The sequence below is a fragment of the Coffea arabica genome, chromosome 9c (genome assembly GCF_036785885.1).
Source record: "Coffea arabica cultivar ET-39 chromosome 9c, Coffea Arabica ET-39 HiFi, whole genome shotgun sequence".
Classification (NCBI taxonomy): Eukaryota; Viridiplantae; Streptophyta; class Magnoliopsida; order Gentianales; family Rubiaceae; genus Coffea; species Coffea arabica.
Genome location: NC_092326.1, coordinates 42,612,784 through 42,628,414, shown reverse-complemented (window position 1 = coordinate 42,628,414; position 15,631 = coordinate 42,612,784). Strand labels below are relative to the sequence as shown.

The following is a 15,631-nucleotide window of genomic DNA, read 5'->3' as shown; positions in this document are numbered from 1 at the left end:
TTGTTAATTTTACGTGGTGTTATTGAGATAGAGAGCAGCCATGAGTTCATGGCAAATGGCCATTCTTTAACAGCTTATCTCTATCAGCTGGATATGGAATGAAGCATGCCATTTTTAAGATACCAACTGTTTTGGCGTCCAGGAATGAATTGTTTTGTTGCTGCCCTTGAATTGTCCTCAACCATGTTGAAGTGAGGATTCATGTCAAAGGCGAGCAGGTAATGTAGTAGCGGTCGTAGGGGAGATGCGTGGACCTGAGGGAATTCCCATTCAATGCCCGAATTTTCTCTTTGCTCAGAAAAATCTAGGCAGGTGATCAAAGGATACGGTTTTGATGTCACATCCGTATGGAAATGCTATAGAAAGTGAGATGCGCATCTCACTTACAGTTCCGTTTGGAAATCTTCTATCATCTTCTTTGTGGATGATGGAAACCCCCCGAATTAATTGTCCAATTCAAGTTCCCATGTCCGACCATCTGTTCTCCAAACAAAAGGAGGAGCAGAGGAGAAGAAACGAAAAAAGAATACCTTTGAAGCATGCCATAAGGTAACAGGAAACTCTAGGTAGATGCAGAACCAGACCACGTGAGAATGATAAAACAAAAATCAACAATATGATATTCTTATTACTGGAAGCTAGAGATACATCCATCAAACCATGGTAGACAAAGTAAATCAAATTAACCCAATAACCACGACAATTTCTATCCCGTTCAATCCACTAGCATGACTGCCGATGACCATCACACTTGGAAGTTGCTCATTGCTGTCACGCAAGATCAGGTAGCCCTGCTGTGCCTGTATGGTGAGGTCAACCAAACCCCAGGGACAGTATAAGCTCTAGCTCTTGAAACCCATACTAAAAATAAGCCTCGCCTCATAGTCCCATAACCATAACAATAGTTAAACCAAATATAAGCAAAAAGCAAAACAAACTATTTAAACCAACTTTAGCATGCAAGCCTAGTAGAAAATCGAAGAGAAACCACCACATATTGCAGTATCTCAATTCAACCTACGCGTATTGGATGCCTTCTACTCTTCACTCTTCTCCACTGGAACATCAGTGCTCCCCTGCTCGACAACCGGAGCTGCTTGCTCTTCTTTGGCTGCAGGAGCTTCCTCAGCCGGAGCTGGAGCTACTTCTTCAGCAGCAGCAGCAGCAGCAGCAGCCGGGGCTGTTACTTCTTCAACAGGCTCGATCTTGGCTGCTTCTTCTGCTACTGGTGCTTCTTCTGCTGCTGGAGCTTCTTTGACTGCAGGAGTTTCTTCTGTTTTCTCTTCAACAGCAGGATCTTCAACTTTGGGCGGTTCCTCCTGCACAACTTCCTTGGTCTCAACTTCAACCGGTGCTTCTCTCTCGGCTTCAGGAACAGCAATTGATTCCTCAGCTGCAGCTGGGGCTTCTGTTGTTTTTTCGGCCGCTGGCTCAGGGTTTGCTGTCTCCACTGTTGTCTCTTCCTTGGGGGCCTCTAGGATGGTAGTTTCCACCTCGGTTGCAACTGGACCTGGAACTGATTCAACCTGAAAACAACAGAGACTCACTATGAGAATGATAGTAAATGGTTTTGCTTGATCGATCATGAGCATTTGGCTGGCCTGCAAGTAAAAAGCTTGCGAATTTATCGAGTTAGATAGTGGTGATATGATCCTTAGGCGCTATAGATTGTGATGGATCTTTGGATGATATTAATGGTCGGCTTTGGCTAGCCCAACCGACTGTACACCACTCCAATGGTATCAGGAAAATTTAGAACAGGCCCTCAATCTATTTTTTGCTGTATTATTTAGGTTACTAACTTCCATGCTTTTACCTATTTTAAGGCAAACTGCTATTTGATGAATCGATCACAAGTTGATCCGATCGTTTACATGTATGATTTGCTAGTACGTGTGTTCCAAAGTGTTAATGGTTTTTGAGAAGAAACAGGATGACACGGATCAAGAAATAAACTCTCCGTTTGAACCTGTAGAAGATCATAAACTTGATCATCAATACAAAATATAAATACTTCACCCTTTAAGTAGGAGTACTAGCAAAGTCTTAATTTATACACCCAATTAACATGGTTTCTTGAGCTAGCTTCGTCGGCTGTGTATTGAATTCTGATAACTTTCAACTTCAGAATTCAGATATACAACAACGCTCAACGAGACTATGAATACGAGAAAAGCTAAAGTGGAGGGAAAAAATACAAAAGAAAGAAAGAAAAATAAAAGTAATATTATGTACCTCAGCGGTAGCCATTGCTAATCAAAGAGAACTAGTGAACTATGGAATCAAAAAAGAAAAAGATAGAAGCGGGCCGGAAGCAAAAGGCAGAAGTAGAGAGTGAGTGAGGGAGTGAGCGAGCGAATGAGGAGGTGACGAGAAGAGAGGAATGTGAGAGGGTATTTATAGAGAAGTAAAAGAGTGGTGATTAATCATAAACAATGGTAGAGAGGAATGGGGGACATCACGCATCAAATCTGTGACAGGAAGGACACTAGGACGATGTCTAGTTGTAAATGTTTTTACTTTGCAGAGGATGAAATTAAACTATATATTGTGTTGATTGAGGATTTTGTGCATTATTAATTGTTTGATAATATAACTTTTTGTTGTGGATTGGCAATTCCACATGGTGGAGGCCATTTAACGTTGGCCATCATAGCTTTTCTTGAGTGGCTCATTCTGTGTTTTGTGCAGTAGGGCACGCAGGTGACTTGTCTGTCAAATGGTAATTATCTGATGTACTGTCAAATTGAGAGGGAGAAAGAATCTAAAAACTATATCATAAACTGAAGTCCCAAAAGAAGGAAAAAAAAAAAAAAAAAAAAAGAGGAAAGGCATAATGATTTTAAGCCATGCAGCATTGCATCTGCAGTAGCAAAGCCGAATGAGAACTTTGAATTATGTTGCCGCTCAAGTGCTTTTGAACAAATATATTAGAATGCATGGCATGGCATTCTCTTCTGTTTTGATCAGTTTTCTCAACCCAAGAATTTGGCTTCGTAGCTCCTTTTCCCGGTTAACTAATACATCTGTTCCGAGCAGACATTTTTTTTTTTGGTAAGATTATTGTTGACTTGAATGCATTTAGACTATTGGGAACTGGCCACCCTAAAAAAAAAAAAAAAACTGTCTTTTTAATTCTAGTCAGGATCTTCATGCAAAACCCTGGTCGGATTTTATTCGTTGGACGGTATTTCTTCTTCTTCTTCTTTTGCTTCTTCTTCTTCTTCTTTTCTTTGTCCAATTTTAGTAACTGAATTTTCTAGGGGTCATTCAAATCCAGACAGAGGGCCACGTCAAAAACAATAATATGCTTCTTCATGATCAACTGTCGCAGTCTGATAGAAAGAGTATCAAGAACTTGTGCAGCTAGAAAGAGAGTTTTTTCCAAACCCTCTAAAATACTATCAACTAGCTAAAACAGATTTCCTTATTGTTTACGGAGTAATCAATCATATATTAATAAAATACGTTGAATTCTTGATTAACTTGAGCAGCTAAATTAGGAGTGAAAGTAATAATTATCTACCCCATGTGTTGTTGGTACCAATTAATGCCATCTCCATCAGCAGCCAAAAAATAGGAAGGTGCAAAGCTTAAACCCATGCCATGAAATTTCGCTCGCTCTCGGCCTTGGGACTTTGATGCTGCCGCTGCGTGGACATCAGCCAAAATCCAAGCAGACGTCAATGGGGACAGTGACCCATTGTCACTGACGTGGATCGGTATATTTACCAACCTACGTGGACCCGCCAAAATTCATCAAACAGTGACGTGGCAAGTTGCAGCCAGAAGTAGCAGTGGAGAATTTGAGTTCAATAACTCCCTAACTCTTCTTCGATTCTTTGCTTTAATTATTACTATTAGATCAAAACTTCTGTCACTTTTTGTTGGAATTATTATTATTCTTCTTAGAATTGAGATTTAAGGTCGTGTTTGGATTGTAATTTTCTAAAATTTTTGTAGAAAATATACTGTATCGATCTAATATGTGTGAAATAAAAAATATGTTCACGAAAAACGTACAAATTTTTCATTAAAAAATTCCTTTCCAAACAACAAACCCCTATTTGGTGCGGACACCGTGAAAAATAGGCTCGTTTGGATAAAACTTTTTATGCAAACACTCGAGGGGATGAATTTAAACCTTGATATAATGGGAAAATTACCCAAAGGAATTTAAAAAAAAAAAAAAAAAAACTGCGTACTTGCAGAACCAAACAAACAATAAAAAAAAACTTGAGAGCTTTGGAAACCGCCCTTTCTAAAAATGGGTCCCATCTGAATCCATCTTTCAGCGGCAACTGCTGGCTTTGCTTTCCAGATAGTACAACTCGTGAAGGGGGACCCACTTGCGTGCCGCCTGATTTGCCACGCTTGATCACACTCATCACCCCATTCGGCCATTCTACAATCTCTCTCATCAAATCATGCCACCCATTTGGAGCTTCCGTGTGATAGTATATTTTTATTTTTTAAAAACCTATAGTATTTATGTATTCTTCGTTCTTTAAATCTCGCGTATAATTGGTGTAATTTTTATTAATAGTGCAAATTTAATGAAACGATAATATTATATTTTTTATTAGAAAAAATCATGCAAATTTTTTGTGGCCTTGGATTTTGAATCTCCCAGACTGGGGTCCCTCCCATGGTTCTTGTTTCGGTCACCGGAATATATTTTAAACCCGCTACTAATACTTTTTAGATCCAAGGATGATATGGGTAGGCAAGATCTGTAACACAAATTACTTTGTATATTGGTTTTTGGTTTATCAAGGGCACCCCACGGGCGTACTTGGTGTTGGCACCTGCCTAACATTCCACGGTGGACACGGCAGCTGCCAGCTATGCACACATATATATGTATGTACACAGAGGGAAGTTGATGATGCACAATCACCATCAAATGGGAATGAGGGGCATCTAACCATTGAACAAAGTGCACAATCACCATCAAATGTCTTCGAAGAAGCTTCTCTTCCCCTTTTGCCTCCGGTTTTAGCAAACCGCAGTATCTCATTCATTAGCCGGTAGGCCTACGCAGTAGTATTGATTTGCTGCTGCTAATTACATTCGATTAATGGCCCGATGATGCCTCATCTCAAAACTAATTAGTTCAGCTGGCAATGACTGTAGAGTAGAGCCGCATTAATTTATTATTATTTTGATTGTTGTTGTTGATAAATAACCTGGGAATAGGAAGTAGTAATTAAGTAGAGATTCTTTGGAGAGGCATGCATGGCAGCCTAGGTGGTGCGAGATGTGAAATTTGCTGCCCATCAGAATCATTCGTCTCTCTCTCTCTCTCTCTCTCTCGAGTGACTCAAGCCTATTTCCTCCTGGCGTATATATATTCCCTCTCCGCCTCCGGCTGGCCTGTAAAGTTAAGGTGAAAAAGAGGAAAATGTCGATTCAAGCGTGAGTTGGACGGTGGGTTTGGGGCCCACTTCGATTGGTTTTGTTGACCAAGTGGACGCATGCCACGTGTGCCTCCCAGACATCACATCGGACGTGACCGCGTTCTTCAGTTCTCTCCTCCATTTCATACATTCATTATTTCTTTTCTTTTTAAGACCTAGCTAGCTAGCAGAGAGGATTGGGGTATGTGGTAGTTAAGTTCTCGAGTTTATCTTCAGAATTGTCGATTTTTTAGGTTAAATTTAGAATTAGGTTCAACTGACTAATTTTAAAAGTATGAAAAAAAATAAAAAAAATATCACACATTCGTCATATTATTTGGTCCGGTCTTGCATAACATAATTGCCATCCGAATATTATTATTATATGTGATGGGATGGACGTGATGATCCTTTAACATTCACTCTCCACCTTTCTCCTGTTCTCTACATATTATGGATCCCAACAATATGTATAAATCATCCGGTCATCTCCCCGTCCTAATTTCTTGCTTTCACGTCATGGCACTTGGTTCCTTCCAACGGGTTTATGATTTCAAGCTTTGATCTCCTTTTTGGGAGAACCAATTGTAATAGGACATTTTTTGCGGGGCAGCAATGTAGGGAGTTACTATGCATAGCTGGCTAGAGAAGACGTGGACATGATGCAGTTCTTGTTGAAATTGTCTTCTCAAACAGGTTCATCGATCGAATCGGCTGCCTCAAAATTTAGGACCATGCGGCTGACGCAATGTGGGGAAAAAAGGAGAAAGAAAGGCGATATCTCTAATGCAATACGAATTGGGAAAAAATTAACAAAGGAAGGAGTGGTTGATAAATTTCTCTGGTTCCTAGACCTTGGTCCGCTATGCATAGATAGAAGGCACAGCTGTAGCCTTTCATTTTTTCCCTCCCCACAGCAAAAGTCCCAAGTAAATACTACAGTAGTAACTAGCAAGCGGAAACACTTTTTGGTGAAGTTGACGTTGGATGATGGAGAAAGGTTTCCTCTCTTCAAAACTACAAGCCAGCAGCTGAAAGAACCCACCAACAAGTCTTTTGCAGCTTAGTATTTGGCCATCTCCTCCTTTTCTTGGTACCGTAATTCCTAACGGTGTCTCCTCTTCATGGTACTGTCATTCCTACTGGTGGCATTCACCATCAAAGAGTAAGACGCCTCAAAAAAGGGTTCGGCATAAGATCCAAAACAGGAGGGTTCACCGCCAACAATCTTTTGAATCATGACTCAGTAAAGAAGAAGAGCATAATAATTTTTTCAAAGCGGCACTCGGTACTCGGTCCCGACATTTTTTTATGTAGATGTGGGATCTCTCAAATCAACCCATAGACAGTTGCAATTAAGTTGCATTTGTTGGGTTGGATGGGACATCATCTTATTAAGCTCGTTAATGAATAATAACAAGGCCACGCTCTTCCCTGCAAACCCCCGTTAATCACGCAAACGAAAGGCTAAAGCCAGCCAGTGATACATAAGTGATAAATTTAACCGTGGACTGTTAGATACGGGGCCCTATCATCTCTTCTTTTCGTAAATTCCTTACTTTGGGCAGCTTACCTGGTCCGCTTTCACGCTTTTGTCTCGTGATCTTTTTTAGCAGTCAAGAATCCTTAATTTCTGCTACGAAAAGCTTTTCTCTGTTAAAGATTCAGCCGTTTTGAAGACCACTAACTCAAGAATTGAACGTTTAAATTCGTTTCTGTCCCATCCCTCAATGAAGGATCAATGCACATACCAACTAGCATGATCGCAGGCAGAACCAGTTCATGCAGCGGCTACGGTGGTGGTAATCAGTGAATAATCAAATCTTGAAGTTTACATTTTCGGGGTTGGCACCTGGCAGAGTTGGATGTGCTTTGGGCACTGTGTTTGTTCGTATTTGACACGGTCTCCACCATAGATTATGGCAAGTTCAAGTTCCGAGGCAGCATAATGACCAATCCGACAATTAAAAGAAAAAAAAAAAAGTTAGTGAAGGCACAAGGAAGAAAATAGAGAGACCACAGAATTCTGTCTCCTCCCTGCCGTCCTCGTGCTGCAGGATCGTTTCGTTCAGTCATTTCTATTTTCCATTACCATATTTGAACGGAGTGCATATAATTTCCATTACCATCATATTAAAGATAAAAGTAGTTTGTATGTTTCTAACACATCAGCAGCCACTTTGTCACCCTGACATGCCTAATTTGGGAAGAGTATTGTCATTCACAGAGGATCCACAGTAAGAATGGCAACCGGGACGGAAGCCCGCAAACACCCGCCTCATTGGGGGTGTGGGGGGGGGGGGGGTGTTCATGGGACGGGACAGGGGAAATCCGCCCCGGCCCCCGATGTTTAGAAACGTTCACGCGTTAATATATATATATATATAATATTTAATTTAATTAGTTATAAATTTATAATAATAATATTATTAGTTATATGTATTATATAATGAATATTAGTATATGTAATATAATTGATACTATCAATTAGACTAATAATTATACATATTTTCTAATAGAAATTATTAATTAATTATATTAGATGAACTAATAAATTTATACTAAATTCATAATTACACTTAACATAATAACACTTTTTTTCTCAAAAAAAATAATTATTATATTTGTATCAAAAGTGAAAATTTGGCTACTTTAGTTATATTTGTTTCATGATATTGGATTATATTCAAATAACTTTTTTTTAATTATTTTTGTAAGTTTTAATTGTAAAATTATAATAAATAATGTATTAATATTTTATTACTTGATTATTTGTCAAAATTTGACTATAAAAAAAAATTATATGGCAACTTTTTATTAGCTCCCCCACGAGAGAAGCGGGCTGGGGGGAGGAGGAGGGGCGGGGGGCGCAAGGGACGGGGGAAATTAGTGGGCAGCAGGCCGTTGCCGTCCCTAATCCACAGTGTTAGTTGCAGCATCAGCTGAAACTTTCAAATTTTATTTGCCGGTGGATTCGTTTAGCGTATCATCACCGTGCCTCGTCAAGGTCCTCATTGACTACAATACTGCATCTTACACTCGAATTTTATATTGGCGCAGCTTTCCTATTCTGTCTTTCCAGAGAATAATCAGCAATAAATATAACAGACTAGACTAACATCCAGATACACAATTCCCTGCACGCAAATTCTGAATAAATAGAACAAAAAAAAAAATCCAAGAGGGGCAACCAGAGATGGTCTCTTGCACCCTTTTTTTTTCCCGAAAAAAAGATTCTACAAACTTTCAGAGCTGTTGCATTACAACTACTAGCGTAAATTCCAAAGCCATTAACCTATGGATTCAACTACATAACACACTTTGAAATATGTTGAAGCAGAGGCCGATCGCCTAATAAAATTATTTCTCAAATGGAAGCACCAAAAGCAGGGAGCTCAAGGGCTCGGTCATCTTGATCTTTTTCTACATGGTAGGTAAAATCTTTTCCAACTTCCAGGCTGATGACATAATCCCCAAATACAGTTGCACGATCAGATGCGGCAACGCATAATTTCTCCATTTATCGGTTGTTAGCTGACGAGTTTCCTCAAAACTGCTTCCGCCCGCTGCTCAAATTTCGGCAAGGCCCATTCATGCTGGACTATATCTAGACCATCTTTCTCGGCACTCAAACTCTGACAAGAGTAGCAAAAAAGGTTCAAGTTAAAAGCACTCGTCAAATTATCAAACGTGACAGAGTATGCTTTAGCCATGTCTCACAGGGAAACTTGAAAGCAAAAATATTAATCAATCGATTGGCTCTAAAAACACACTATTTTCACATTTAGCACAACAGCATTTCCGCAATAACTGAAAACCCTAAACAAGTTAATGTCAGTAAAAGAGTCGAGTACTAATCAGGATATTGAGCTTTACGTGCTTTTCTGGAGGGTTTTCACCTCAAAGTGCATACTTCCATTTCGAAAACCAAGAAGTGATATTCACATCATTTAATAGTTCCAAGCATCAATGGTCAACAGTAAAGTCCACAAGAACATACCTTAGAAGGATCCATACCAAACCCACTCATTTGCATCATACGTTGTGTGTCATCAGTTGCTGTATGAAAGCAGCAAATTAAGATCTCACTGAATGATAACGTTTTCATTCTTTCATATAGGCAAACAGAAGAGAGAGAGAGAGAGAGAGAGAGAGGAAAATGCATATCCAGATTGATGATTCAAAAGAACCAGTAACGTTCAGGATACTTACCATTTTCCTCTCCCAAAATAAGACTGAACAAGCCCCTTAGCCCAAACAGGTTGAGGAAATACCTGATACGCAGTGTAGATTTATTAACATCCAAGCAATGCAATACTAGAGAAAAACTTTACTGATAACAACACTCAATTACCATGAGCGGCTGCTGACATAGCTGACATCAACAGTACTCAAATCGATACCATTCTGCAACATTGATCTGAACCTCTGTGTCAGTGGAAACGGTATCTTTGCTGAGGAAGAACATATTAAGACGCTTACATCAGTATCCATTAGGATACAAGACCAACATCAAAAAAATATCAGTGACTAGGAGGAGAACTATAGAAAGTATGTCATCCAAGCAAAAGGCAAAAACGTCATGCTTCAATCCCCAAGAAAGAGCCAGACTGAATCAACAACATAGATGTAGAAATCAAAGTTGCAGATACATATATACAATAAACTATATGACAACCAAGACCTTCAAATTCTAGCCAACTTAGCAACTACATCAAGAAGACCAGATCATAGAATGGCTCGTCATACAGAAGTAACACAGAGACAATATCAATGTAGTACTAGACGAGGTAAAAAGAATGAAAGAAAAAGAACAGGCAGACCTGCTACAAAACCCGAGAAGAAAAAGTTGACCCACGCGAAAGTTAGAGTCTGCAGAAGAGAGGATAAAGTTATAATGGCCAGATTCAGCTTTATCTCTGTAAAACCATTAAAGATTCAGCTATAGGCTGTGTCATCAAGAAAAATTACTAATCGATTATTTCTCACCTGTGGTATGATCATTGAAAGATTCTTCTTCATCATATCCATAGCCATGTTGGGGTCAGAAAACATTTGTGCCTGTGCGTTTTGAGCTTGGCCCTTGGGCACGAATAACAGTCCATTTTCCTGAAATGTCACATTATAATCCACATATCAAAATATAAGTTAAGCAAATGATGAGTAAACAAAATGCATTCATTTTCGATTTCTACAGACCCACATCATGGAGAAACCTCGCTTCTTTACTCTCTAATCAAGTAACCTCCATTGCCCATGTTATACAGAAATTAGTTAACATACTTCCTGAGTAAATTATACTTATCTCGCCCTAGATCTGTCATTACTGAAAATTTTTTTTTTTTAGATTACCCTAGCCTGCCCCCATAAGTTAATTTCTTTTTACAGCTTTTCACTATATTTAGATTTTTATGGACCAAGAAAAGGCCAAAGATTATTGCATCTATGAGAAGCCTTGAGAGAGGGCACAATAGTTTGCTCAAACTTCTTCCAATCAAATTTCCTTATAAGTAGTCCATCATCTATCTTCTTACTTAATTTGAAATTTCAGATAAACAGTTTTTGTTCTATCAATAGCACTGCTGCACCTTAGTCACAGGAACATATGGCTGCATCTCCTCTGACCCTTTCAGCAGTCTAAGTTCACAGTCCAGGCCTACTCCTAAGAAAACAAGTGTAAGTGCACTACCTAGTAAACAACACAGAGTTTCATACTGATTTTTTCCAACCTTATTAGCAGCCAGGCATTTTCTCAAGGGGATAGTAATAAACATGAAGACTAGAAAGAATGCTAGTCCCAAGCATAAGATCAGCACCCTGGGTTTGTATTTCTTAAACCTGTCTAGTCTATTATCAGCCCCAACAGCAGAATTCAAACTAATTTCAAAGGTAAAGGATGACTAATGAAGCAACATTAGGCATAAGACTTCTAAAGTGAGTGGTAAAGCTATGTGCTGCGGCTAGGAAGTGAATTCAGATAGTTGTTGGTAATGGCCAGATGTCTTATCTCTGGCAGGATTGGTGGCATCCCCTTGGGCCTTTGGCTCAAGTTTTTTCTTCTCAGCTTATTCATTTATTTCGCAGCTCTGAATATTCACAGATTTGTGGCATCCCACATATTTCCAGTCTGGACATGCTCTGAATATCTAAGTAATGCTGTAGTTTCCACAATAACTTCATCATCAATAGAATCCTCCCTTAAATCTGACAGTAAACACATTATACTACAAAATATTCACAGATTTTAGTTATCACTTATTGTAATTCAATTCTCAGATTAACGTCTGGCTTTGCATTCCCTTTCATTTCTTCAATAGTTTGTATAAAGTTCCATTATTTTAGCACTAGACTAAAAACCCTCCTGCTCGCCAATCCAAGCCACCTCCCTGGGGGCCGGGGAAAATGATAAATTTTCTTAACTAGAAAGTCAAAATGCTTGCACAAATGAAAGGCAACGAGTAAAAATGCTTTTGGGATTACCGACTCTTAGATCCCGATGCAAAAGAGGGCACAAGAACCTTTTCTTTTAAGTGGGGAGGGGGATTTGCATAACAATTACCTAAGCCAAAAACAAAAACAAAAAAGGAGAAGAAGGAAAATCGAACCTCATTGCTGTAGTAAACTTTACGAGCACGAAAGGACTTGGCAGGGATAAAATTGGCAGCAGCCCTTAAATTCCTAGCCCTAATAATCACCTGCCTGAACAATTAAGTTGAAAATAAATTTAAAAAAAAAGGCAAAAAAACAGACAAATATTTTGGTTATACCCAAAACATAGATCTCCAGATTAGGGGAAAGCAAGTATACCCTTCTTTGACTATCTTAGGATCGGGCAATTGGGAAGAACTACGCATGAGCTTAGAGACGAAGTAGCGGAGGACTCCGATTAGGACCATCACCACCGATAGCGGTATCAACACCCAGTCCCTTATCGCCGTGTCCAGTACCAAATCCTCCGCCATTCCTCTTTTTTTTTCCTTCCCCTTGACTGATTAATTGATTATTAGGCTTCTGCTTTCTCGCAATCCAATCGAAAAGAATATGCTTCTCTTTCACAGAGCTTCGTTAGGATTTAGAACCAGAAGGCTACAGTCTAGTGACGGCGGATATTTTGACCCTTGAGGGAAAACGGAAAACGAAAGGAAGTTAGCAATTATCCGGTTTCCCAGTCAAACGCCGTTGTTATGTATTGGGCTTTCTTCACTAAATTTGTTAGCCCAAGCAGTTGTATGCAAAGTTTGTTTGAACCAATGCAAGCTAGGGTGTACATATGCCAATCAAGTTGAATATTTGGTGCTCAAATTTATTTGATTATTTTAATAAATTTAAAATTTTGTTTAAATTTTATTTGTTTATTTTTCGAATCAAGGTTGAACAAACTTTTTTATTGAATTTGTATTTCATTGAATATAAAATATGGTTCAAACTTAGTTTGATTAATTGGCTAATTAAATTCGAACGGACTCTTATGAAATCGATATCAATTCCAGTATTGAATAATCTAGTTCACCTCTTAACTCTAACACAAACTACAACCCCTAAAGGGGTTTGGAGAATAATTGGTGCATGCACTCTTCTAAATGCTTCTCAATAAAATCTAAGTAATTTGAGATAACAAATGTAGAACTGTTTTGAAAAGTGTGATTTCCATCTCAATATCATAATGTACTGACTCATCTTCCTAGAGTGTTTTTAATCACTCTAGAAAAAGCATCTACAGAAAGAAGAGGGGGGGGGGGGGGGGTTCAATAATAATTTCTTTGGAGTCCCAACCAACCTTTGGTTCTAGTAATTGATGTGCTGCATTCTCATTTGGATTGCTACTTTAGAGTTTTTCTAAAAAAAATATATTATAACGATTTAATATATGTGAAACAAAAAATTATTAAAAAAATATATTCACAGAAAATATAAAAAAATTTTGAGAGAAATGACAATTCAAATAATACTTCCCAGTCAAACAAAACCTCGTTAATTTTTTTTTAAAAAAATAGTTAAAAAAATATGTTCACGAAAAATAGAAGATTTTTTTTTGGGAGAAATGGCAATCCAAGTATAAGCACTTCCTAGTCAAACAAAACCTTGATTTCGTCCAAAAAAAAAAAGTCAAACAAAACCTTGTTAAGAAAAAAAGTACACTACTAACAGGTGACATGTGATTTTCGTTTCAAGCCTAGTATAGGTTTCGAATTTCGATTGCAGAATGATGTCGGAATCTTGGCGTTAAATTTCTTTGAAGGTATATAAGAGAAACTTATTTTAGAGGAAATCTTGTAATAGTCCATGTGAGTATTGCTTTCTTTCGCAACTTTTCAGAAAGGTTCCAAGCTTGCAGCTGCGGCATTGTTGCTTTATTCTTTATATACGATCTTATTACCTTCCATCCATGCACTACATTTGTTCTTTTTCTCCAACAATTCTAAATCCGACATTCATTTCTTGGATCTTCAATTCACAGGTTCAATCTCCTTCCTGCCTTCATATTCTTCAGCCAAATGATCTCTATTTCCTTTCCATTTACGTGCCCGACGATGCCGTACGAAGTACCACGCCAACCCCTACGCCAAAGAGCATGTCTTTCGGACAGGTTTCACTGTTTTCAATCTTCTTCCACAAATAAGCTGTGGCCCAGAGACCAGCCTACATTGTCGGTGGCATGCAAATGCAGTGCTCAAGGATTAGGGTCAGAAGATGATGATCGCAGAGCTCTGGAAACAGTTCTCAAGCTTTACAAGGCAATCAAGAATAAGAACTTCAATGAACTGTCTGATATAATTGGAGAAGAATGCCTATGCAATTGCAATTTTGTCTCCACCTTCCACCCTTTTCATGGTAAGGAGGTAAGCTTAATAGCGCGCACACACAAAAGAGTACCTGCATCTGATCATCTTGATTCCAAGTCCAACCCTCCTGAGTGCACATCTAACCTTCTGGTCTGGGCTTCCCTGTATACCCTCGCATGCAGCAAGTATTGGGATTCTTCTCTTCTCTCATGAAGAACTTGGGAAATAACATTGAAATCGTGGTGAAGCCGACATTCCATGACGGAATGAATGTTGGTGTATCTTGGAAACTAGGTTCTCTCCCCCTCTCATCACAACAACTTTCATATTTATTAATTATTTTTTTTCCTGTCTAAACGTGGACTAAAGAATATCCTTCGTCTTTATGTCCATTCTGCAGAATGGGGCAAGAATCGCGTCCCTCTGGGCAAAGGTCTGAGCTTCTACACTTGTCACATTTATCAGGGAAAGGTGGTCATAAAGTAAGTAGCATAACAGATGAAAGAAATTTAACTTGCATTAGTTTGTTGTCTTCACTGTCAGCTTCAACTGTGACTAGCTAATTGTTTCTGTTTGATTGCTTTATAATCCAGTAACGTAGATATGTTCTTGGAGCCAATCCTTCATATTGAACCCCTCAGACTGGTGAGTATGGTTAGAGTTCAATTTTACTTCCCAGTGCAATATGAATGGGCTAACCTTGATGTTCCACAGAAAACAATTACATCATTGACGAGTGCCATGGACGACATCTATTCCAGGGCTTCATTTCAAGGAAAGGCAAAAGCAGCAATGAAAATTTTCTTCATTTTATTTCTCGTGGCCGCATTACTGTACTATCTCAGGCATCGTTTCTAGGCATGTATGTATCCATGGAGTCGAGAAGTACTGGTAGGGGTGACAGTTTCAAGGCTAAAAGAAGAACATCATTCTTTGCAATTAACCATTCATCAGACAGCAGCGGCAAATGTAGAGTTATCAATGCCAAAAATTAATGAGAAATTACATGTTTGGACTGCATAAATTAGATCCAACGCGATGTAGGGTGCCAAATTTGTATTTTCCAAACAACGGTATCAAGGGCATTTGTGCATGGACCTCACACTGAAAGCTTTCAGTTCATCCTCCAAATTTAGTTTACACTGTTAATAAGCTTTTCAAAGTAGGAAAATGCTGTAGTAACTATTAACTAAATAGTTTTTACCTAATATAACAGGTTATTATACTTTTAATGACCATTTAATTACCTGTTGGATCTATCCACCTAAATAGGATGATGCCTAAAAATAAGGAAATAAGTTTCTCATCTAAAATAGTAAGTTAACCGTAATAATTAGTAACTTTTGTGTCTCAAAAGGTAAATTGGAATAAATATGAAACTTATTTTGTAAAGAGATAAATTACTAATTTATATTCCAAACATACTTTTGACAGAGTAAGTTTAGTTTA

General features: G+C 38.5%; 3 protein-coding genes across 3 annotated transcripts; 1 reads left to right on the top strand and 2 right to left on the bottom strand.

Moving 5' to 3' along the window:
• Positions 1 to 594: 594 nt before the first annotated feature.
• On the bottom strand, positions 595 to 2,390 carry LOC113708715 (uncharacterized). The gene is made up of 2 exons (XM_027231293.1): positions 2,236 to 2,390; positions 595 to 1,526 (listed from the first exon to the last, which is right to left on the bottom strand). Exons 1-2 carry the CDS (start codon positions 2,248 to 2,250, stop codon positions 1,038 to 1,040), a joined length of 504 nt encoding a protein of 167 aa, XP_027087094.1. The 5' UTR covers positions 2,251 to 2,390; the 3' UTR covers positions 595 to 1,037.
• Positions 2,391 to 8,571: 6,181 nt separating this feature from the next.
• LOC113708922 (uncharacterized) lies at positions 8,572 to 12,601 on the bottom strand. Its single transcript, XM_027231647.2, has 8 exons — positions 12,207 to 12,601; positions 12,005 to 12,098; positions 10,389 to 10,508; positions 10,223 to 10,271; positions 9,754 to 9,853; positions 9,612 to 9,673; positions 9,400 to 9,458; positions 8,572 to 9,034 (listed from the first exon to the last, which is right to left on the bottom strand). Exons 1-8 carry the CDS (start codon positions 12,359 to 12,361, stop codon positions 8,930 to 8,932), a joined length of 744 nt encoding a protein of 247 aa, XP_027087448.1. The 5' UTR covers positions 12,362 to 12,601; the 3' UTR covers positions 8,572 to 8,929.
• A 1,235-nt stretch (positions 12,602 to 13,836) lies between these two features.
• LOC113707900 (uncharacterized) lies at positions 13,837 to 15,268 on the top strand. Its single transcript, XM_027230295.2, has 5 exons — positions 13,837 to 14,239; positions 14,365 to 14,476; positions 14,583 to 14,664; positions 14,776 to 14,827; positions 14,897 to 15,268. Exons 1-5 carry the CDS (start codon positions 13,895 to 13,897, stop codon positions 15,038 to 15,040), a joined length of 735 nt encoding a protein of 244 aa, XP_027086096.1. The 5' UTR covers positions 13,837 to 13,894; the 3' UTR covers positions 15,041 to 15,268.
• Positions 15,269 to 15,631: the final 363 nt, after the last annotated feature.